Source organism: Pleurodeles waltl, chromosome 2_2 (genome assembly GCF_031143425.1).
Source record: "Pleurodeles waltl isolate 20211129_DDA chromosome 2_2, aPleWal1.hap1.20221129, whole genome shotgun sequence".
Taxonomy (NCBI): Eukaryota; Metazoa; Chordata; class Amphibia; order Caudata; family Salamandridae; genus Pleurodeles; species Pleurodeles waltl.
Genome location: NC_090439.1, coordinates 529,547,144 through 529,570,417, shown reverse-complemented (window position 1 = coordinate 529,570,417; position 23,274 = coordinate 529,547,144). Strand labels below are relative to the sequence as shown.

General features: G+C 39.7%; 1 protein-coding gene across 9 annotated transcripts in view; it reads left to right on the top strand.

The window, feature by feature from the left end:
* Positions 1 to 22,154, top strand: part of KCTD1 (potassium channel tetramerization domain containing 1) — a 322,274-nt gene extending 300,120 nt beyond the window's left edge. For all 9 annotated transcript variants that reach the window (XM_069220061.1, XM_069220058.1, XM_069220059.1 and 6 more), the window contains 3 exons: positions 13,104 to 13,248; positions 14,553 to 14,858; positions 20,401 to 22,154. In XM_069220061.1, the coding sequence (XP_069076162.1) occupies positions 13,104 to 13,248; positions 14,553 to 14,858; positions 20,401 to 20,559 (610 nt within the window). In that variant the 3' untranslated portion in view covers positions 20,560 to 22,154. The remainder of the gene's footprint in view (positions 1 to 13,103; positions 13,249 to 14,552; positions 14,859 to 20,400) is intronic.
* The last annotated feature ends 1,120 nt before the right edge of the window (positions 22,155 to 23,274 follow it).

The window sequence follows — 23,274 nt, the reverse complement described above, 5'->3', positions numbered from 1 at the left end:
CCTTAATTTCCGGACTTCTTCTACTTTCATTAAAAAGGAGGTTATGGCTGCTGTATACATGAACATTATTTTATTAGTAGTAAATTGGTCTCTTGTTAGAAATTAGCTGGCATGTGTGTGTTAGTACCCACCTGCAGTTTGCACAGGCTTGGTTTGGCTTTAGGTTTTAAAGCTTCGGATTGCAGCCAGGATTAAACCGCCAAGTCACTGCGAAGCTTCTGCAAGCTCAGTCAGTGCCCCGTGCATTTTTCCGCATTTTTCCGCCGGATGTCCTCATGTGACTCCTGAATGTTTTACTTCTGAGTGAACTCGTCGGCTCAGCTGCAGTTGTACAACTAGAGTCCATGAGATTTGGTTCATCTGTCTCCACGTTTCTTCTGGCTGTACTCACTCAAACGGCCTACAAAGACTAGTTTTTCTATGCTTCATTGTGTTTTAGGTTCATGGAAAATGAAAACTGATTAGTGAATTCACACATCCATACCACGATCTGCTTACCACAGAAATAACAAATCATTGTGTAGGCCTTGCCACCTGTACTTATTCTTAGTATTTGTTTCAACTTTCAACCCTCCTTGCCAGTAATACAGACCACCCTGGGAACCAGGTTCATTAAATTATCGGTGGAACACAGATCACATAACTCCATTTCAAATATAACTTGTGTAGAACTATAGATGTTACTGGCGTGCAGCGGACTAATCCACTTGTGAATTGTATGCAGTTTCACCCATTTTAGGAATGAACCATGCCTTTAGTTTAATTGCCAAATCGTTGCTCTTCCTCCTTTCTGCACTCCTGCCCCTTCTGATGACACACTTTCCCACACAACCTTATCCTCTCTGAATACTCACTGTCTACTGCTCATGCTACTCACCCACAGTCCTTTCTGCTCCCAACACTTACTGCTCACACACTGATTCTTTGCTCCCTCACCCTGCCCTCTGCTCCCTAGCCCCTCTTCTCCCTGCCAGTCTGAACAGACCCCTGTCCTCTCTGCTCACACATTACCCAGTCTGTTCATACACTGCCTTCCCTTCCTACACCTTCTACTCACACACTGCCCGTTCTGTCCGTGCACTGGCATCTCTGTTCCCTGCCCCTTGCACTCACTGCCCAGTCTGAACACTCCTTGTCCTCTTCACTTTTTGCCCCTTTTCTACACACACTGCCCCCTCTGCTTTCTTTGCTCTAAGCTATACTTGAAAATTCATTTACCACTGAAGTGAGTACCTGAAAGCCTGGAAGAAGTAGGGCAAGACAGAAGCTGAGGATTGGAACAGGTGGGAACAGACTGGGATCTGGACAGTGGACATGAACTGTATAATGCCTGCAAAGACAAAGCTAGACAGACAAGGCATATACTGCACAAGACAAGGTATATACTGTGCAACAAACACTAGGAAAGCAATCAAAGTACGAAGCAGAACAACACTGTCATGAAGGATAGTTTGTATGCTCCTTGGATAGTGATCTCTCCGAGGAGATACGATCTTACAGTAAGGCTGGGAGTAGTTACTCTGTGAGTCTTCTTATGAAAGAAGAGTACTGAGAGAGTCTTTGCTCTAGAGGCACCAAGCCTCAAAATCTCATTGACACTGTAGCAATAATCAATATTACAACACAAACACAAGGGAAGACAAAAGAGAATAAAGCAAAGACCACAAAATACAGGAACTGGACTCCGGGAAAGCAGGATCAGATTATAAGAGCAGGGACTATGCACAAAGAACTAAGAACACTGGAATCCAAGCCTAGCAATTCTCCACATAAACAAGGGTAGGACAGAAGGATGGAGGCCGAACTAGGCATACTAAAACATGGCAAGGAAACTGCATACAATTAAGAAAAGTACTGGAAGTGGGCAGATGGAACTAGGCACACTGGTAAGCTGTGAGGCAGCAACAGTGAACAGAACCAGGAAATTAAAAAACTAGTAATAAGGAAATCCAAGGCACCCAGGATCAAGGACTAAGCCTGGAATCAGCAGCAAGTCATCTCTGCTTCAAGGAGAGCCTCTGTTGTGAGTGGCGGAACACTGAGCTCACATGGTGGCATCAGCTGGAAGAGAGAAAGAACCGGAAATCTAAAAGGTATAAGATTGAAAACAGGCAAACCAGGAACGTAGCGTAGACTGGAGCTGCGAGAAGAAGCAGCCCAGAATGCATGTAGGAATGGGTCAGAATAGTCACAGGAACCAAGAGCTAAAACACTATAGAAATCTCCACCTCTGGGATGTAATCCGATTAGGGCTTGGTGTCGAGAATTGCAAGGCCCATGATGCATCACAATGGTGATGTGAAAACCAGACGTAGAGTATGGTGCAGGGCAAGGTGTGGAATATGTAGCAGGGTGTTCTAACTCAAACTTGTTTCCAGGCAAAACCCACAGGGCCTTCATGAGCACCACCTGATGGCAGAATCCTGACATTTGCACCGTTCATGAAGTTTGTGTGGTTCTTCCTGGCACCAAAACATGGTCCACTTAAACTGCCTACAAAGACCAGTTTTTCTATGCGTTCCGTTTTTTTTTTTCGTCCTTGGAAAAATGGAAACCGGTAAGTAAAATTCTGCATTCGTACCGCGATCTGCCTACCACAGAAAGAACAATCATTGTGTAGGCCTTGCCACCTGTACTTTCTCTTACTGTTTTTGTTAAAAACGCGTGCATTGCAAGCATCCCATGCTATACCCATCTTACTTGTTAGTGATACTTGGTTAAAACATTTTCACTCTATTAAATTCAAATCAGACTTCATTGTACCTTCATGTTTTTCTACATGCTGCAAATAAAATGGTGCACGTCAATAAAAGACATGAACTGAGCTTATTTTGGTTTACTTGCAAGTAAACCGGTAATAAACACTGTTTTAAAATTTTACATTTTGAATACTAATTGACTTTGCGCCATGGTCCTCTTTCAGCAAGTCCTAGTGTTTTAGCTAACACGTTTCACATGTTGGCAGTTCTGAACCCCTGTTTGTAATGTTAGAAATCAGAAAGTCACACGTTACAAAATGTAACACGTTTGTACCTGAAAACCCTGGGGTAGCTGATTGTGTCAAACGTGACAGTGGACTACATGGTAACAGTGTATAAAGTTAAAACTTAAAAAAAAAAAAACGTTTTCGTTTTGAGATTTTCGGCCTTTGATGGTGGAGGCAATCAAAGGTTATTCAGTGAAGTGGTGTAAGGGTAGCTGCCAATTTTCCCAGATTCCATGCATGACTAGTTAGACCAGTCCCGGTTTATTTCTTGGAATTCTGGGACTTGTAGTCCGGGTCTTATACTGGGTTAAGAAAGATTACAAGTCCCAGAATTTTAAGAAATAACAGGACTAGCCTTGCACACATGAGCGTGGGAAACTTTGCAGGTATGGGTCAGTGTTAGCTTTTCAAATGCAGATGTGATTATCCCAGTGCCAATGGGCACATTTTTCCGCCCCTCTAAAACAATAGGTCTTGTTCAAAGCCCTACTGCCCATCACAATGGGAGGCACCATTTTAGTGTGGGTCCCCTACTACCAGTGCTTAATTTCACTCGGGGGGGGGGGGGGTGTGTGTGTGTGTGTGTGTGTGTGTGTGTGTGTTGGGAGGTAACGGGAGGGGGGGGGGGGTTGTTATGTTTGATCGGAACGTATTTATTTTTAGGGACCAGCTCTTGTGGTTCTGCATCATTTACAGAGAGCAGGAGTTGGAAAACATAACAAAGGGGATAGATAGATAAAGATGCAAAAAGTGTAACGAAGAAAGAAAGCAGGAACTTGCAGGAGAAAGATCAAATTCTCGCGTTTCTTTAGCAAGCTTAGAAACGTCCACCAGGTACAGAGTTTACATCTAGTTGCGGCTGCCTGCTGACATTTAAATTTAATTAGCTGCTTATTAGTCTGTGCTCAAAATGAATGTTTTGCCTAGTTTCTAAAAATATTATGTAAGGTTTGTAACATCTTAGAAGTGCGCTTTATGATTCTGTTAAAACTCCCGTACGCCTGTTCGTTTTTTAAACCAGAAATACGATCCAAAGGACAAAACCCTGTTTCAATTTAATTTTCATTTAACTTACTCACAAGGGTGTATCTATCGAGACTACTCATAACGTGAAGCAATACCCTTTGTATGTTCCGAAACAAAACTGGTTTCTAGCTTCAGGGTTTGGCCCTCCCAGGGCACTGCTAACGCATTATGATTTAAGACCAAACTAAAAACCTTTATTTGCATTGTAAATAACTTTGCTCTGAATGAGTTTGGCTTCTTCGCATTTGTAGTTTGTTGGAAGGGCTTTTCATGAAAGGGCAAAGGAGACATTTAATGGGCAAAACAGTGCGGTTTATGTTTTTGTTAAAACATATTGTGTGATACATGCCAAGGTAGCGTTAGGACAGAAAAAAAGCCTTCTGGAATCCACATACCTTGTTGATTGAAAACTGTTAATTCCTATTATTTTTAAATTCTCACTTCTTTACATATTTTTTATAACTTCAAATCAGTCGAGCCAGCCTCTTCTCCCTATTTCCCTTTATTTCTCCTTCTTTACTTGGCACTTTTCCTTTTCGGGGAGAGGTGGTGAGTTTACCTTTTACTTCATTTTTAGGTCGAGCATAGCAGCTCGCAAGCGCTGCTTTTTTGACATCATAGTATCTGTATGGGCTTTTAACCAAGCCCGCTGCACGCCCATCACTTTCACTCGTTCGTGGGCTTTACTTTCAAAAATCCTTTATCATTGGTGGTAAATGCTTTTCGTTTGTCCCTCCTTAGAGCGGTTTTGTTACCGGTTTTACTGCGAGCGAACTTCTTTTTCCTTTTGTGCCTGTCCTTCATGCTCACGCTCAAGGCGGCTCTGGCGCTTTGAATCAGCTTTCATTTTCAGTGTATGTGGCAAGAAAATCCCAGTTAAAAATTTACAATGCTAATAGCTCTAAATCAAGTAAACGCAAGACCCATTGCATTGGAAATGCTGGTTTCTCTTTTTAACCTGTCTTTCTTTTCCTGAGAAAATGTGCTTTGATCCCCTTCTGCCACAGCTTCTGTTTTTTTTTTTTTTTTTTAATGTATTTTCCCAATTTTCTTTCTTAAAGGCGAATCTGCCTGTTCTTGATTCCGGTTTCTTTTTCAGATCCCCACCTCGTCTATTTTCCTCATTTTTTATTTCCGTATAGAAGTATCCGTCTAAGTATTGCATTCCAAACTTCTAATTTTTCTGGAAGCAAAAATAAACCCCGTAGCCCTCAAACATTTTTTAACTTAATTTTGCTGGCGCAGTCAAAAGAAAACATACAAGTATTCTAATTGGGATATTGCCAGTTAGTACTTGTACATGAGTTCTATTTTTCACCAGTCCACTACGTATTTCCAGTCATTTTGCCAACCAAAGCTTGTAGAAATGGTGCTTTAAAGTCAGGGCACAATGAGAACCTGGAATTCTATATTTTTAAACACCATTGTCTACTAAACTAATAAAGAAGAATATTTGTAATTCATGTTGTGTTTTTTAATTTTTATGTGATTTTGTATACATTTAAAAAAAAGTTCAAATAGTTTTTTATTAGTTTATTGGTGGCAAAAAAATAGGTGCATACTGAGTTAAGTAACAAGGTACATAATAACGGACAGCCATGCAGATGAACAATCGCGAGAGACCAACATGCCATTCTCTGACTGTATGATACATCATTGGATAATACGGTAAGTATCACATGGTATAATACCAGTGGATAAGGCCAATCATATCGGCGACCTGTCTTTCTGTGTCATGTCACTGATATTCCATGTATCGCCACTAACTGGAACATAAGGAAAATGTGTAACTAACCAATGGGGGCGGGGGGTCGCAGTGAGAAGAGAAGTGTGATGGGTATGGAAGATGACCCTTAAGAGGGTGTAGGAGTATTCTGCATGTCTGCTTGGGTGGGGGCTTTCTCAACATGTTCTATAAAGTGGTCTAAAGTGTGCCAGATTGAAATCGAGGTCTTGGGTGTAGGGTGTGTTGACTTATTTAGATTATGTGCCCCTCTGAGGTATGTCACCCAGGCCCACCATGTGTGAGGTGAGTTGTGGTTTCCATTCTGAGAGGATAGCTTTGATCGCAATTGATAGAAGAAGATCTAGTAGTGCCATATCATTCTCGTTAAGCTATAGAGTATCCAAGATGCTTCAAGGCCCCAGTACTAGTGGAAAGCTTAAGGTGAATGTTATCTCAAGCATAAAATTAAGTTGGTTTTGGATGAAGGAACAAAAAGGGGTCAGAAGGGGCCAGTGAAATAGCATGTGTTCATATGACCTAGGCGCAGATTCACAGTTCGAGCATTTAACATTCTCTCTTAGCTTCATCTTGTATAGTTTCGCTGAGTGTCCAGTGAAAGGGGTTTATTGAAAATAATTTAGACAATCAGTGGGGGTGATTTAATTATTGAGAGCGTGTTTACCCACTAATAACCAGTCCTTTTCCAAAATAAGGGCCAGGCCCGCACAGCCAAGTTCATGATTCCATTTGATACTATAGATTTTGGAGCAAGGATGGCCTGTGGATTGCCATGATTTCAACTGATAAAAAATATATGCGATTCAGGCCCATAAAATATTTAGATAGTTTAACCTTGAGTTTTAGGAAGCTATAAAAGTCGATGTTAGGGAGGGGGTATTTAGCTGCCAAGGCTGCAAAAGGGATTGGTTCTATGTTTTTATCATAACTGTCTCAAATTATATGGATGCCTTTTTGGCCCATGATTGAGTCAAGTCATCAGGGTTGTGTATTTTGAGCTTGAGGTTATTCCAGAGAGAAGCAGCTAAGGATTTGTGGAGTGGAACTTGTGATTGTTTATGTAGTGATTTGAGAGAAGAGGCGATGTCGGCAAGTATCTTCTGGGAGTTCATTGGTTTAAACTTTGACATTGTGAGGTATGCCATGGTATTGAAGGGTGAGCAAATGGAGTTTTGCCCTATTAAGGAAAATAAGTTGTTTGGACTTTTGGGCATGTACCCTTATGTAGGCTCTTTTACTGACAATGGTGTTGAATTTATATTTCAGTTGTTTAATCTCGCTGAGTGTGTCTTTGTTCAGTTGTCTGAAAGTGGATTTTTTAGTTTTGATATCCGTAGCTAGCTTTTTAAGTGTATCCTTAATCTAATAATTCTTATTTGCTATGGATTTGATTTTTCTGTCCCCTCATTGAGCATTTGAGCACATCCCACAAGATAACGGGTGAGGGGACAGAATGTATGTTTTCTTTAAATAAGAGAGCTCTTTCCTTATTAAGGTCTGTTATATCCTCTGCCTTATCTAGAATTTTTTCATTCATGCACCAGAGTATATTTTGCCCTGTAGTGGCTGTCATTTGGATGGATATGGAGACTGCAGCGTGATCAGATACCAAAATGGGATGAATTTTTGCCCTGGAGGTGAATTGAAGGAGAGGGTCAGAGACCATAAGATAATCAATGTGGGAGAAACTAGAGTATGTGGGTGAGAAGAAAGTAATATCATTACAGGTAGGATTGTGTATTCTCCAGACACCTCTGCGGCAATTTGTGTGACAGAGGTTAATAATTTGTTAGTGATTTGAGGGTTCTAAATTGGAATGCAGAGTTGCGATATAGGATGGTGTCCAATGGGAAATTGTACTCTCCTCCTACTATCAGTGTAGAGTTAGGTGGTAATTCTGGTAATTTATTGGTAATATAAGCCCAGAATGTAGTAGTAGAGTGTGTGTGTGTGTGTATATGTGTGTGTATATATATATATATATATATATATATATATATATATATATATATATATATATATAATACACACACAATATCCTGGGTTCCCAGTGAAATCACGAACATGCCAGAGTTTTTCAAGATGAGTGAGTGCCCCATTTTTCTTCCCCAAAGCTTCCGAGCAGACATGTGCTACCCACCCTCTCCTCATAGATTATGCTTCTCTGTAACCAATTTGTTGTTTCTTAAAGAAGCAGTAGTCCAATATCTTTTGGCTGGTTGGTTATTCCTTTAGTATTTAGGGATATTACATTAATGGATGTCATGAGTATATGTTGTGATGGTTGGTGATGGTCCTGATCTGGATCCCTGGAGCAGGGTCAACCCATAGACTGTGTGTGTCAATGGGTGCACTTCTCCACCACAGGGAGGGTGTAGGAGACGGGGAGAGGGTGATGGGGTTGAACAACAGTTAATAAAAAAGATGGGTAATGCTGCCCAGTGGGCTGCTGTTGCGCACCTTCCCACCATGGTTAATCTGTAGGAGACAGTGTTTGGGGGTAGGATGGGGGGGCACAGCTAAGAGCACTTTTTGCATGAGACCTGCCCTTCAATCTAGGGAGATGTTACTGGAAGATCTTTGTTGAGGTGGGAGAGTGCAAAGCAGTTGTTGGTCCTCATCCCCGACATGAGGCAGTAACAAGGGGACCCTTAGTTAGATGATAAGCTCTGAGTCTAGTGAATATCATATGGGGGCCCCCCTCATTTATGTGCATAAGTGTAAGCATTAGGCCTAAGCTGTGTAGTTGGGAATGCCACACACAAACCTAGGCTAGACAGCTTTTAGGTGTATAGCGGTATTTGTGAAGACAGTAGGGAGTAGGAGAGTCTGATTCAGTTAAGTTACTACAATGTAGAAGTGGTATCTGCAAATATGGTAAAGTTAGCATATGAGTATTGTCATCTCTCGGTTCTTCCCCATCTGCTCAAGCCATTGCAGTAATTAGAAATTGAATAGAACACATAATCATGGTACAGTAACAGAGCATTTGACATGCAGTGCGTTTTAGATATTTTCCTTAATTAAGAAGCTGAGCACCCATATGTGAACTCTTAAGGCAATCAAAACTGTAACCGACCTCTATGTAGAGCATTCGATGTAATCTTTATCATGGAGGTGAACTTCTACGGATAAAATTATAAGCTCACAGATGGTAAAGAACATGCTTGCAAAATGTAAGTGCCATAGCAACATGGTTATTAGATATAAATCAGTATTAATAACGCTAAAAGTTTGTCAGTGGTTGTAACCTGAGGAAACCTTAGAGTGAACAGTCACAGAGGAGTATAGCTTGCAGACTCTTTTGCAAAAGACTCGGCGTCCATCCGAGTCTATGATTTGTTCTCAAGGAATGTAGCAAGGTCTGCCTGATCTGAAAAGGGATTGGTCTGACCTCTGTAGGTAATGTGGAATTTAAATGGTCCAGCAAAAGCAAATGGGATCTCGATCATTGTGAGACACATCCGCAATGCTAGAAATCCCTTCTGGCGAATTACTGTTTGTTTTGCACAGTCTTGTGAAATACAGATTCTCTGGTTTTGCCAGATGACCACATTGATGTTCCTCATCTGCGACAGGATTCGTTCTGTATATTGGTGCCTTAGCAGTTTTAAAATTTAAGCTCTTGGTGTTGCCGTCCTGCTGGATTTGTATGTGGGGACCCTATGGGCCCTTTTGATCATACATTCTTTGTCAACAGATATTTGTAAAGCAGATGGGATCCAAGAGATAAGAAAATCAACCAATTTGTGGCCAGATACAGTACCTTCAGGGATCCCAAAGACACAAAGTTTACTCCTTTGGTTCCGGTGTTCCTGTTCCGTTAGTTGTAGTTTCAGAGCTGATACCGTTTTTTCCAAACCAGAGATTCTCCTAGATTGACCATTATTGAAATCTTCCACCATACTGAGCCTCAATTCAGCTGCAGTAATCCTTATTTTCAAGTCTTTTAGGTCATTGCGTATTCCTACCACCTCCACTTGGAGTAAGTCAGTGTACATTTTGGTGCTTTGAGCCACGTCATGCACTGTGTTCAGTTTGCGCGAGATACAATCGAGAGTGGATGGAGAATCTAACTTTTCTTTAACCGTAGACACCGGGATAGGAAGCTAGTGTTCCGTGCATTTTAGGATGTCTTTGGATTCTCTTTCCTTTGTGGTGGTTTGTCTGATTTCTGCCATGTTGGAGTTTCTGGTGGGTTTTCCTCAGGGTTTGCACTTTGTCTGGCAAATTGGTGCTAGTTTTAAAGGCCATGCTGTGTTGCTAGAGTGTGGCAATATGTTCTCAGGTGCACCAATGCAACAATAAAGATCAGTCACTAAGACTGTGTACTACTGTTTAAATAGGAGCGTAAGGTAGACCTCAGTTTGGAACAGTCACATCTTAGGGCAATGCAGAGGCACTCACGAAACTCGTAGGTAGTGTGTCATAGGATAGGTTCTAAATCTGTGCACTACCACATTAGGTCCATGTGTTTCGCGGGCGCATAGAAGTCCACTATCAGTTCATGAGGCCCAAGATACACCCTTGTATATGCCAAATGGCCATTGCTGTTCTCTAATAAGTGCACAGTTATTGGTTGTATTCTGATAGTATGCCTGGGTCACCAAACTGGTCTCTTTTTCAGTAGTTCTCTCCAGGTAAGCTCAGGAGTATGTCTAGACCAGGGATCTCCAACCTTTTCTGTAGTAAATGCTACTTATGTTCAATGAAAATCATTCAGAGCTACAAATATTATTAGAATTTTAATAATGACCACATCAGACAAGTTTACATGTTTGTATTAAACATACACGTTCAGTTTTTGTAGACTGGGCTGCACACAGGAGAGCTACTTATGGGTAGCTTGAGAGCTACTAATAGCTCACAAGCTACTTGTTGGAGACACCTGTTTCTAGACGGATGTTAGCTAGGAATTTGGTTGTTTTAATTGTGCCCTTTAGAGGCTTCCTGGAATGCATAGAGCAGGTCCAAGAACCCATGGAGTCATCATATAAGACAAGAGAACAAACGTAGGCACTAATTCTTTACATGCCTCTCTCTTGTGTGCAGTTGTTGTACTTACAGTTCCGTGTTGATGTCGTCAGCGGGGCCAGGGAGCAGCAGTGCTACTGGGGAAAAAAGTTTTGTTCTGCAAGATGCAAGATGAGGATAATCTCTGCAGTAGTCTCCGGTCAGCTGTTAAGGCAGGCTTCGTGGAACATTTGGGGGAGGGTTAGCAGACGCCACTGGCCTTCTAAGCCCTCAATAATGAGTTGTCAGAAGTAGTGCTTACTATCTATCCTGCTATTACCAGAGCAATAGGGAGATGTCTGTTTCCCGTTTAATCGGATCCGCTGAGCTGCAATGTTCTAAGTGCCATTTTGGGTTTGCCTGCGGTCTGCCGTGTGGCTTAGGCGGTGGATCTGGATATCGCAGGGGACCCAAATCAGTCCTTTTCAAGCGTCTCCTTGAGCGGAGATGCAATGCTGCATTTTACCAGTCATTGCAAGGACACCACTCGCGTTTTATCAGTCTCATGCGGTGGGCTCACCGGAGCTCAAAAGCTACCATCTAATCGCACGCCAAGCCCCTGTGATTTTGCATATTCATTCTAGCAATTAAAACATCTAGTGGACAGCATAATCTGGATCACACGGAGATGTTGTTACACAATCCTGCTTTTCTGTTTTTTAAATTTTATGTTGAATTTTGCCTGCCTGCCTTTACACTGTTAATTGTGCACATTTTGATAGTTGTCTTAAAAATAAATGTAAAAAAAAAAGTTTTTATAGTGAGTTTCTTGTATCCTTTCACTTATTTATAGTCTAGAGTACAATAGGAAAGTTTAACTTATATAATGAATGAGTGTTTTGAGGGTGAGAGCATGTCCAATCAGTTGGGGTGCTGCCCACTGCTGATACTGTGTGATCACGTAGCATGAGAGTTCAGACAGTCCTTTTAAATTGAATGTTAATTGTAAACGATTTCAGACATTTATGGTTTGGGAGGGGTACTGGTCTTAGAGAGGGTCTGAGGTCATTGATTGTTGTTAAATTAGGTTAGCAGGTGATAATTGGAGGTTTCTAGCTGGGTTACAGAATTACCTGGATTTTGCATTCTGACTTAAATATAGAATAAATGGTCTGTTTTGCAAATATTTTAGGGCTGCAGAATTCCTTAAGTTTGCATCAAAAAACTTAATTGTAAAGGATAATGTTATCATATTGTGTTTAATGGTTTTCAGTACTGTAGAATTGTATTTTATGTGTGTGTGTGTGTGTGTGTGTGTGTGTGTGTGTGTGTGTGTGTGTGTGTGTGTATGTTTTAAACTGACTGCTAAATTTGAACTGAATATTTTTCTGGTAGGCTTTGTGGATGGTGCAGTGAAACCTGAATTCATGGTACATAGGCAATGAAGAGATTCCATAGTAGGCGTTAAATGGTGCTTTTTGCATTTATTTGAGGCAAATTCTATGTGCTTTGTTTTGTATGTCGTTGCATACAGTCAGCGTTTTGGTGATGTCTGTGTAAATGATGTTACAGTAGTCCAAGTTGGGCATCACAAGAGTTCATATTTGTTTCACTGTGATCCACTGGAATTACTGAGATTATTTTGCTGAGAAGGGGAAACTGAAAATTCTCCCTTTGACCACTGTGTTGATGTGGAATGAGTTACAGTTCAGAATTGGAGTATCGATGGAGGACCAAGACACAGGTCCTGTAATCGCAACAACAACATTTTTCTTCATGTTGCGGCCAGCCAATCACAGCACTTGGCCCGAGGGACTTCCTCTGGATCATCCAATAAGAATTTTTCTAGTTTTTGTCTGAGCCTGTTTTTCCAGGAGTCCTGCACCAATAAGTAGTGCTGTTTTTTTTCTCCAAATCTTTATTTCTTTACAACAACTGAAGAGATTAACTCCAAATGACAGAAAACACACTTTCTGGACATATAGTTAGCTTTCTTCCAACTTGGCTGTAATTCTGTTCAGTCTCTTCCTTTCTTGTTGTCGAATTTTCTCCATGGATATTGCATGGAGGAAAAAGCTTTTTTGGGACCCAAAGTAATTTGCAAAACAAAAAATGTTCTTCTTATGGAAATTCTGACTCACTTGTAAGTACACAGTGGCTACCGACTGTGTGTATGTGCGCATGTATAGATGCGAAAAAGTGAGTTACAGATGTGTTCTTGCCTTAGCAGGTATATTTTCTTGAAAGAGATTTATGTGATCACAGGTTGCGTTTTTATGGCTAATGCCGGTTTCACACAGTTCTGGACATCACACATTCTTGTTCATGACAACTTGTCAGCAAATAATATAAATAAAATATGGTTCTGTAACGACCTATATTTATTTGTTACAGAATTTCAAGGCTCTTTGATGGCACAGAACCTATTGTGTTGGACAGTCTGAAACAGCATTACTTTATTGACCGGGATGGACAAATGTTTCGATATATCCTGAATTTCATGAGAACTTCGAAACTATTACTTTCGGATGATTTTAAGGTAGGTCTGTTAAGTAACACCATGAACAGATGGATGTGTAAATGAAATGTTTGATCTAAAGTAGTTGCCTGTGCAATAGAGGTGACTCTTATAGTCGATTTTTCCTGGTCAGTGGGACATGTTCAATCTCCTGTGTTTCTTTTGCGTACTTAGTTATGCCACTAGTATACACGTAATGTTTAGTTTTGATAGTAATTAGCATTTAAAAACAGAATAACTGTTAAAACGAAATGCAGTTTTTATTGTTGCTGGCCAATAAAACATTCACCTGGGTAGTATGCACAATATTGTGTTGCTTGCCCTGGACTTCATGTCGTCATTTTGTATACTCATTGTGAATTTGGTGTTACACCCATAAGATTGTTTAGACTTTGTAAGAATAGGTCTTTGGGATGAGTACACACGTGCTAGTTGAGCCCATATGTTACAACTTGCATCATATTAATGTTGGCTTAGAATTAACCTATTTATATCTGCTATTTGCCTTGTCCAGAGTGCTGTATTGATTGCCATGGTTTTTAAATTACAGTATCTCAAATTTTTTCAACCAACACATTTTCAAAAAATATTTGAAGATGTAAACTGGAAGTGTACTCATGTAACTAGCATCAGAAAGAAAATATTTTCCGTGCATCTCTTCTATTTAATGTTAATGGCATACTTGCATGAAATTGATAGTCACGTTTTGCCTTTTTTTTTAAACTTCAGGTAGAACTGTGGACTTGTAATCATTCAAAATGTTTTGAGGGAAGCAGGTTGTGATTTAAGTTCTCTTTCTGTAGATTTTGTGCTATGAAACACTTATGGATTTGGTTAAAGCCTCAATTAACCTTTATTGCCTCATTTCTTCTCTAGATGATGGTACTGTGACTAAAGGAGATCCAGGCTGGCTCAGGGGCACAGTATAAAGTTTAGATTGCCATATTTCTTAGTAACGCATCAGTATTCACATAGAGTTTGAACTCGAGAAATGTTGAAGTGTGATAGCATGCAACCAAAAAGTGCTGAAAAGGGTTTAAATTGGACGTTAGTTAATAGATTTTACCAGGAAGACATACACATCTTCAAACTAAAAATAAGATGGGTAAAATCCATATTATGGATGTATGTAGGGGAAACAGTCCTCAATCATTCAGAAAGTGTCATGGAATGAGTAATACTTATGGGATGAAATGTTGAATGAAGTGAAGGATTTTGCTTGTCATTCCATAGCGAATCAAGGCTTACATTCAAAAACACATTTTTGTTTTGTTAGTCTTTGTGGATTCTAAAATCATTGTCTTTGTATTTTTCCACCTCTTTAGGAATACTCTCTATTATACGAAGAAGCCAAATATTTTCAGTTGCAACCCATGCTGATGGAGCTAGAAAGGTGGAAACAAGATCGAGAAGCTGGGCGGTTCTCTAGGCCTTGTGAGTGCATAGTGGTTCGAGTGGCCCCTGATTTGGGAGAACGGATCACTTTAAGTGGAGACAAATCTCTGATTGAGGAGGTCTTTCCAGAAATTGGGGACGTGATGTGCAATTCGGTAAACGCGGGCTGGAACCATGACTCAACGCACGTTATCCGGTTTCCACTGAATGGATACTGCCATCTAAACTCTGTCCAGGTTTGTTGAAAATTGATGTTCGTTATTTCTACATTTTCCATACTGTAGGTATGAATCGGGTTTATATCAAAATCTTGCAAAAATGAAATCTACCCATTAGTCATGGTTACAGTGCAAACTTGACAAATGTCTATGTAAAACCTTTTATAATGTGACTTGTATAGTCGATATTTTGTTTAAAAACTATATGCATGCACATAGAACTTCTTTAGTTACATTTATTAATTTGGCAACTTTTGGCCATCTGTGTAGGGCATTGAACCTTCTTTTATTTAACATGAAAGGTAACTTTGGTCCACAAAAAATTTAAAATTTGAGTCCATGTACTCTTAAATGCATAATAATCTTACAAGCCATATGGGAAACCCAGTTACCTCACAGAAACATCGAATTAATTTGCAGTCTCTTTTATGTTATTGTATAAGCACAGGCTCATTTATTTTTCATGTAATGTACAATGTTTTACCACCTACCAATTTTCAAAACATACTTTTATTTCCCATACCCACCTAATTAAAACATTGTAGCGTCCTCTGCTTGATGGGACACAATTGTTTTAGATTGGAATCTCTCACCTGATATTAGGAACAGAAAAACAGGCTGAAATAGCATAATTTGAACCAGCATGAAAAATCTTAAACCTGTTTCTCATGATCAAAATTACGATTGTGGTACTTATATAGTGGTGTACGAAATGCTCTTCGATTTTACTTGTTCCTTTTTTAAGGTTTTTTATTTTTTATTTTTTTTGTTACTGTCCCACATTGCAACCCTGAAAGTTTTACAATTCCAACGATGTTAAAGCATTTTTTTTTTTAATGTAAGCCTGGCCTATGCCTCAAGTAAAAATCACTGGAGGTTAAAAAGGCTGAAGTAGTTTAAAATTGTTCCTTCTTTTTCTCCACTGGTTCTTGCTTTGTTTGCTGTTTTTCACACCTTTTTAGGTCGAGCGTGCAAGCGCTTTGTTCTGTTGTAGGTATTGTGTGCTTTCTTTTTAGGTCGAGCGTGCAAACGGTTTGTTCTGTTGTAGGTATTGTGGGCTTTTAACCATGCCCATCACTTTCACTCGTTCGTGGGCTTGCCTTTCAAAAATCACTTGATGTAATTGGTAAATGCTGTATGCTTGTCAAACCCTGAGGCTGTTTGTCACGCCTTGCAGACTGTGCCAGTTAAATGGATATTGCACAATTGCCGAAATATTGTAGTGTGGGTGAACTATTTCGTTTGTCTTTCCCTTTCATGCTGCATGGTGGCCATGGCACTCATAGCGTGAACAGGCACGACAGTGTGAAATCAATCGGCGGTATTGGAGCACTGCTCATATTGTTCACAGTTACTTAATCAGTAATTTCTTGTGGCTCTCCCATTAAAACACTTGAAATTGGTAAATGCTTTATGTAAAACAGAAATCCTCAAAGCGAAAGAGACTCTTCCGGTACAGCGTGAGAGCTGATACTACAATATTCACTGCATTTGGGGGAAACTCGAACCATAATGCTTTGCAGGGCATTCATTTTGCAAAACATTTTTGCTCATAACTCAGCCTGCGCTGGTCCTGCGTCAATGGGGCCACCACCAAAAACTTTCACGACAACGTGCTCTTTCTGTCTACATCAGGCAAGCAGGAGCAGCTGCAATGTTTCTTCGCTCCATCTGCCATAAATACTTTAGAATGCTGCACTCCCACTTTCTACTGTAGTCTGCAAGACTTCAAATCAGCCAGCTCCAACTGTGAATATGACGTTATAAAGGGAATGGCCACCCCTCCATTTACTCATTCCCATTCAGTAGACTGTGTAGTGGAGGTGCACCAGGTGAGGGCATGTGTGGTCGCTTTACAAGGCCAACCACTAATTTTGTTGTCTTTATTGCCACGTTACAATTGGCTGCTAGGGTCACGTTGTGTGGAACGTTTTGAGCTGAGGTAAAAACACAGTGAAAGCCAGTGGCCACACTCCCTCTTCCCAGCCCGAACTGGTCACAGAGCACCAAGTAGAAGCAGGCTGGAGCTCTCCACTGGGAGTTTGTTTTTCCCTAGCTTTATGGCTGTGTGAAAGTTGTAAACCATCAACGTCTGGCTCAATAAAGTCAAAGAGATACTACATCAAGTGCAGTGTCTGAGATCTTAGAATTAAATTGAGATGCTCTCTGTGGGTTTTGTATGTGAAATCTGCGGGTCGAGGGTTCAGTTTCACACACACAGGTTAGCCACACCAAGGAACTCAACCAAGGAGCAGCGGTGTCAAAGCTAAAAAAAAAAAAAAACTTGATATAAATTGACAGAAATAAATCACTAGACAATCCAGCTAAGCACTGAATAGAAATGAAACAGTCATTTTTAAAAACCAATGTTCTATTTTGCCGTTTGTATTCATAAAAGGGCCACTCATCATGTCTTAATTTTTTTTTTTTTAAATAGCTATTTCTAGAACAGGCCATGAAACTGAAACTCGTCTTCTTGTTAGGTGTTTTAAGTTGATTCACTAGCCAATTGAAGTTATTGTTAGGTGATGCTTGACGCTTGTACCTTACTGGAAGAGGGTAGCTAGTACTGCTAAAAAGTTGGTTGTTACATAGCTCCGTGTTCCCGTATTGTACAAGTCTTTCTACATTTGTGTAATCAAATTTACATTATTTTACACTTTTGTAGCTAACAATCTGGGATATTAATATGTCTCAAAGGAGGATTACGAAACCTCTACAATGCCCTTCTATGTAGTCGCAATTTTAATTTTCGAAATATTAACAGGAGTGATGCAGAAGTTCTGTTATCGTTAGACTGATGCGACATCGGAATCAGTGCAATAATGAGTGTTGAAACAGAAGATAAAGCTCTGGTCGAGGTACTGGAGATCTGGGAATTGTTGTGGGACACGAGAATGACTGTTTTTAACCCCACAGCACTAGCACACTAGGATTCAAGGTAGCAATTTTGAATGTAAAACCAAAGTCCCTGGTTGCTTAGTGTTGCAACTATATGTACATACATTGGTTTATTTTAGCTGTGCAAGAAGGAAAGAAGCTTAGGGTGGAACATATATTTGGAACATAGTAATAGAGGAGGTGAATTGTCTTTTTGGGGTGTTCCTGGTGGCTCTTTTCTTTTAGGTTGAGCGCGCAAACCCGTTGACCTCATGTAAGTATTGTGGGCGTTTAACCATGCCCATCACTTGAATTTATTCCTGGGCTTGCCATTCAAAAATCACTTCATGTCATTGGTAAATGCCTTACGTTTGTCCCACGTTGAGGCTATTTTTGTCACGCCTTGCAGGCTGCCTCTGTTAGATGGATTATTGCACGATTGCTAATGCACTGACAACATTTTCATTTGGCTGCAGATAGAGGAAGAAGGTAAATGGAAGTGCTTTAGTTATATGCCGGGCCAGTGGAATTATATGGCAGGAAAAGACAGAATTATGAGGCAGGGTTTACCAATTTATGTGGCAAGAAAAGTCCAGTTATGAATTTACAGTGTCTGTAGCTGTAACTCAAGCAAATGCGAGACCTGGACCTATTGCATTGCTAATGCTTGTTATTCTTTTTTCCTTTCTCCCAACCTTGTCTGTCATTTGTTTTACCAGTCTTTCTGTTCTTTTACATGCTCATTCACCAGTAGTTCTTTATTAAGTTTCCCCCTAATATGAACATAAATAATAAGTTGTGCTTGCCGAGTAGCCAAAGGTTTGGAATATGTTTGAGAGCTCGTGATAGAAAAGTGTATGTAATGTTTTTACATATGTACCTTTTGTATTCAATTTAATATATACATCATTGAGGTTTGAGGATGATTGGTGAAGATGATTAAGGGGCAACTTTTTAGCTTTTCCCGCAAATAACTAAAATATGCGTCTTTCATGACAAAGTGATAGTCCAGCAGACAGAGAGTTGGGAATGGAAACTCTTTGCCATTAAAATATCTGACACCTCCATGATCTTGAATCTTTCATAGGTTTCTTGGCTTTGAATGGTGTCCTTTCATCAGGTTTGGAATGCTGCTGGCATTTTAGCTCATGAATTGTACAGCAGCATTGCAATAGTATCCCGTCAATACAATTTGATCTTTTTTTTTTTTTGTTACCACTAACTCAGTGTATAGGTCTTCATCTTTGCCCAAGGCAGCTGTTATAGGTTCTAGAAAAGTGAAAAGTCAAATTTTGGTGAAGCCTCGCCACGCAGGGGGGATGGGCTTTTGTGAATCTATGAAAGATACCCATGTTGAAAATCTGTTGTTTTAGATAAATAACATTTATTGTCTATCTTTCATAGATTTGCATGCATTGAGCATAATTCAAAAGAATGGATGCCATGATGAGAATCTTGCCTATTTACAGAATTGTTCTTCAGACAGCATGTCTCATGTGTTTCTTAGTTCTGGTATTAGTAACCAAGCAGTAATGACTTGTGAAGATATGCTCCATTCTCGGGTTTCTACATTGTATATTTCCTGAAACACTGCTTTTGCCTGCAAAGCTACGGTTGCTGTGCCTTTGGCAGAGTGTGTTGTAACCCATCCTGGAAGCTGCCTGTTTGTGTTGAGGTATAATGATTAATTCGCCTGACAATCCTCATTTTTTGAGAGATGTTCCTTTGTATTGAAACCACCTAGAAGAAACAGTTGAAGAAATCCTAGCATACTTAGCCCCCGTCCATTTGTTCTCTCAAAGCAGCCATGCCTTCCTAGATGTCCAGGGTTCTTTCTACCTCAGTTGGAAGGGTTCTGTGAGGAAACTGTAAATGGTATCGGAGTACGGCGGAAATTTGAAAGACCCTTTGAGATGAATTTGGATGTATAGCAAATGCTGGGGAAGGACTAGATTTGCCAGTGACACCTTAAAAGGCGGGTATGATGTGGGCATAGTCAGAGGAGAGAGGTGTCTTAGTTTTAAATCAGACAGACCTAGAGGTGAAGTTTGCTATCTTATTAAGAACAGGCTGAAGTCAACAGCATCCAGCATCCTCGTTACTTAAGTGATCATGCTGCTCAGGTAGAGCCAGTAGTACTGTTTTCAAATAAATATTTTTATTGTATATTCCAGGCACTGTAGACTGGATCGGTGGATTTACCATCAGCAAAAACATTGCCTCAGTTACTCAAGTAATAGTTTGAATTGGTGGTTCCATGTGCACCCTTCTGTTGTCTTTATACTTTTACTTTTTACTTTACAGGATTTATTTTGTGTAATGAGTAATGCTAGTCTAAGCATCATATCTTCATCACGTTAATCAATGTAATCTGCCCAGTCAGCGATTTTCTCACTCTTGTGACTTGATGAAAATGCTCTCTTGTATAATGGCTAATTTCTCTTATACTTTTCTTTCCTTCATACTTTAGTGAAAATGTTAAATTGACTTATTATGTAAGTGTGGCCTTTTCAGACTGCTAGTATGGATGGATGCTTGTAACCAAAGTACTATATTTGTACTTGACCTAAGATGATGTCTCCTATATATGACTATTGAAACCAAGGAGTTGAAGTAAACATCATTCTAATTGTCTCGATGAAGTCTGCATTGTTTACTAACAGTCTTTCTTTCTCGACAGGTGTTGGAAAGGTTGCAACAAAGAGGATTTGAGATTGTTGGCTCATGCGGAGGAGGGGTTGACTCTTCACAGTTTAGTGAATATGTACTGAGGCGAGAACTCAAAAGGACATGTCGTGTGCAATCTGTCTTTCGAATAAAGCAGGAGCCGCTGGACTGAATGAACATTTTTCATATGCAAACTGGGGCGTTTTTGTTGGGACACCAAAAGAGTCCGGCAAGAATCTAAATAAAGCCACATTTATATCTTAGAGACCATACCTGTATTCCTATGGCAACGTACGGACTAATAGTAATCGTGCTAAACTCGAGGTGTAAAAAATTTAGGAGAATGGAAAAAATGCCAAGAAAAACAACTGTTGTGCTGGCTGTTTAGGATTCTAGACGTTATGTGAGCACTGTCAAATGTAAATATCTGGCCACTCAAAAGAAAATAAGAAATTACTCTGATAGATGCAGTTCTTTTTCTCAGTCCACTGCCTACTTGTCTGTTTAAAGGATTTTTGTTTTACACATTTGTTCTAGGGCACTTGCCTACAGAAACCTTTCCTCTGTATGGTATTTGGACATGGTCTCGGACAATGTTCATAAGCACATTGCATTTCAAAGTTGGCTGACTGAAATTTTAAATGTAGTTTGTACAGAAGACGCACAGTTTTAAATGCACAGCACGATGTGGAGATTATTTTATTGTTTTTTTAAATAGTTTCTCATTTTTTTAACAGTTCAAAGTGCCAGAATCATTTGATAAATCTGCTCTAGTTTGCATCTGCTGCTGTCCTACCGTATTTTATAGTCTGTTTTTAAAAAACAAAAGTGAAAAACTGTCTGCCCGGGCACTGATGGCACTGGAATAGTACACCCTAGAGACCAAATTGGTCCGATGTCTTCCTTTTTAACTGGTTTTGTTAAGACTATATTGTCACTTTGTATGTACGTAAATGAGGTCATGGATTAATCCTGCCATCACTAAAAACTGCATGTAATGTCACATATGCACCAATATGAGAAGCGTCATTGGCGTTCTGCCTATAAAATATGCTTCCGTAGACTTTTACTTGTTAGAATTTCTCTGGAAAAAAATATGACCAACATAAATTGAAACATGAGAACAAGAAAATGTATACTATTTGCAAAGACGAAAATAAGCAGTACAAACTGTATCTAACGAATAACTATACTTTAAAGCAAGAGTACACAGCAAAGGCATTCACAAGTTGGCCTGGGGCCAGAGGTCTTACTATGAACAAGTAGCATATTGAAGCCAGTGTCCGTTTAAAAATCACCTTCCTAAGCATAAAAATCTGTCAACATGTCATCTGATTTGTATTTGGTGTGTTCTACGTGACGCAGTGGTCAAGGCTGCTTTGCATAAAATGGAACACATGAAGAGCTCGTGTTTGCACTGCCAGTCCTACCTTCTTTTTTTTTTCTAACGCCTTCCTTGTTTATTTTTTATTTCAGTGGGTCAATATGAGAGCCGGCCTGTTTAGCAGAGGTGTCAAAAGACATTTGTTATTAATACTGGTCCATATTAATTGGCATTCTATAATAACCTGGCCGTCTATGAATCTGCTTGCAAATGGCAAGTAATAAGAAATTGTCACTGTGGCAGGGTTTTGAGCAAAAAACAAATATGTTGTCTTGTTTCTTCTTCCAGCCCTAGTCCTTTTTTTCTCCTTAAATATTGTTTTCAATTTGTCAAATCAATTTTGTATATGATAATATTATAAAAAGTAAAAATTTGATTCCTCAGTGGTGGTGTAGTTTTTGCCGTTTCATTTTGCTTTGCTAACATTTGACTTCATTGTCTAAGTAGTTAATGTTTGAGAAATGTTTTAATGTTGCTTCTGCATTTATAATATGCTGGCTGTACGAATGCTTCACGTAGCCGTTGTTGTCATGCTTTTATAAGTTTCATAGATTCAAATGCTGTTTCTTATAATCACCATCAGGCTTGGACTTCTCATATGCTTTAAAAACACAAATACAGTGTATTAGTGGAACATTGCCTTTTCTCATCAACGTCATGCCTTCTGCTGATTTCCTACTATGACTATGAACTCAGTGGATGACCTCCTTAGGCTCCACATCCCACAGGTTTAGTAGGTTCTGTAGCTTGTGAGTCGCACCTAAAAGGATCTTGCTACTGGGAGGAGCATGTACCATTTTCATCTATCAAAAATATTGATGTTGGCGAACTTGGCTACTACTGTTATTCAACACTGGATCTTTATAGATTTACATTCTCTTGTGTAATGAATTCTATAGCATAATTCTGAATGAGTAATTACCAGGGAAGGTGTCAGACCACCCCTCTATTGAACAAGTTATATAGGCAGTAGTGCTAAGAGAAGTTATAAATGTTGCTGCACATACAGCAATTTGTAATCGGGTATTGTGTTACAGTGCTAGTGCTGCATCTCAGGTTTATAAACTGAGCCTCTAATTTGCAGTGATATGCTGAATTTTTCATAATCAAATTTTATACAACTTACCAGTCAATGTGCTGTTCTTGTTTGGAGAGAGTCTCTTTTACACAGCTAGATGCAACAGTTTAAGAGTCCAGCTTTCTGATATTTGAAGTTGAAAGATGTGCTATTAGATGACCATTTTTTGAATCAAGTGTTCAACTTTGTTACTGAGGTTTGGGAGAAAATGCAGTAAGTAGTTTAATGATGGACATGAATGGACATCAGCAGCACTCCGGGAATAGAATAATGGTGCATTTTGTAGCACATCTTTGTTTATTGCAAGTCTTAATTAAATACATTTGCACAAATAAAGTGTATCTGAAGGATCCACTTGTGTCCGGGCTAAAACGATGTCCAGGCTCAAATGAGTACCCAATGCATTTTCTGAGCATTTCACTAAA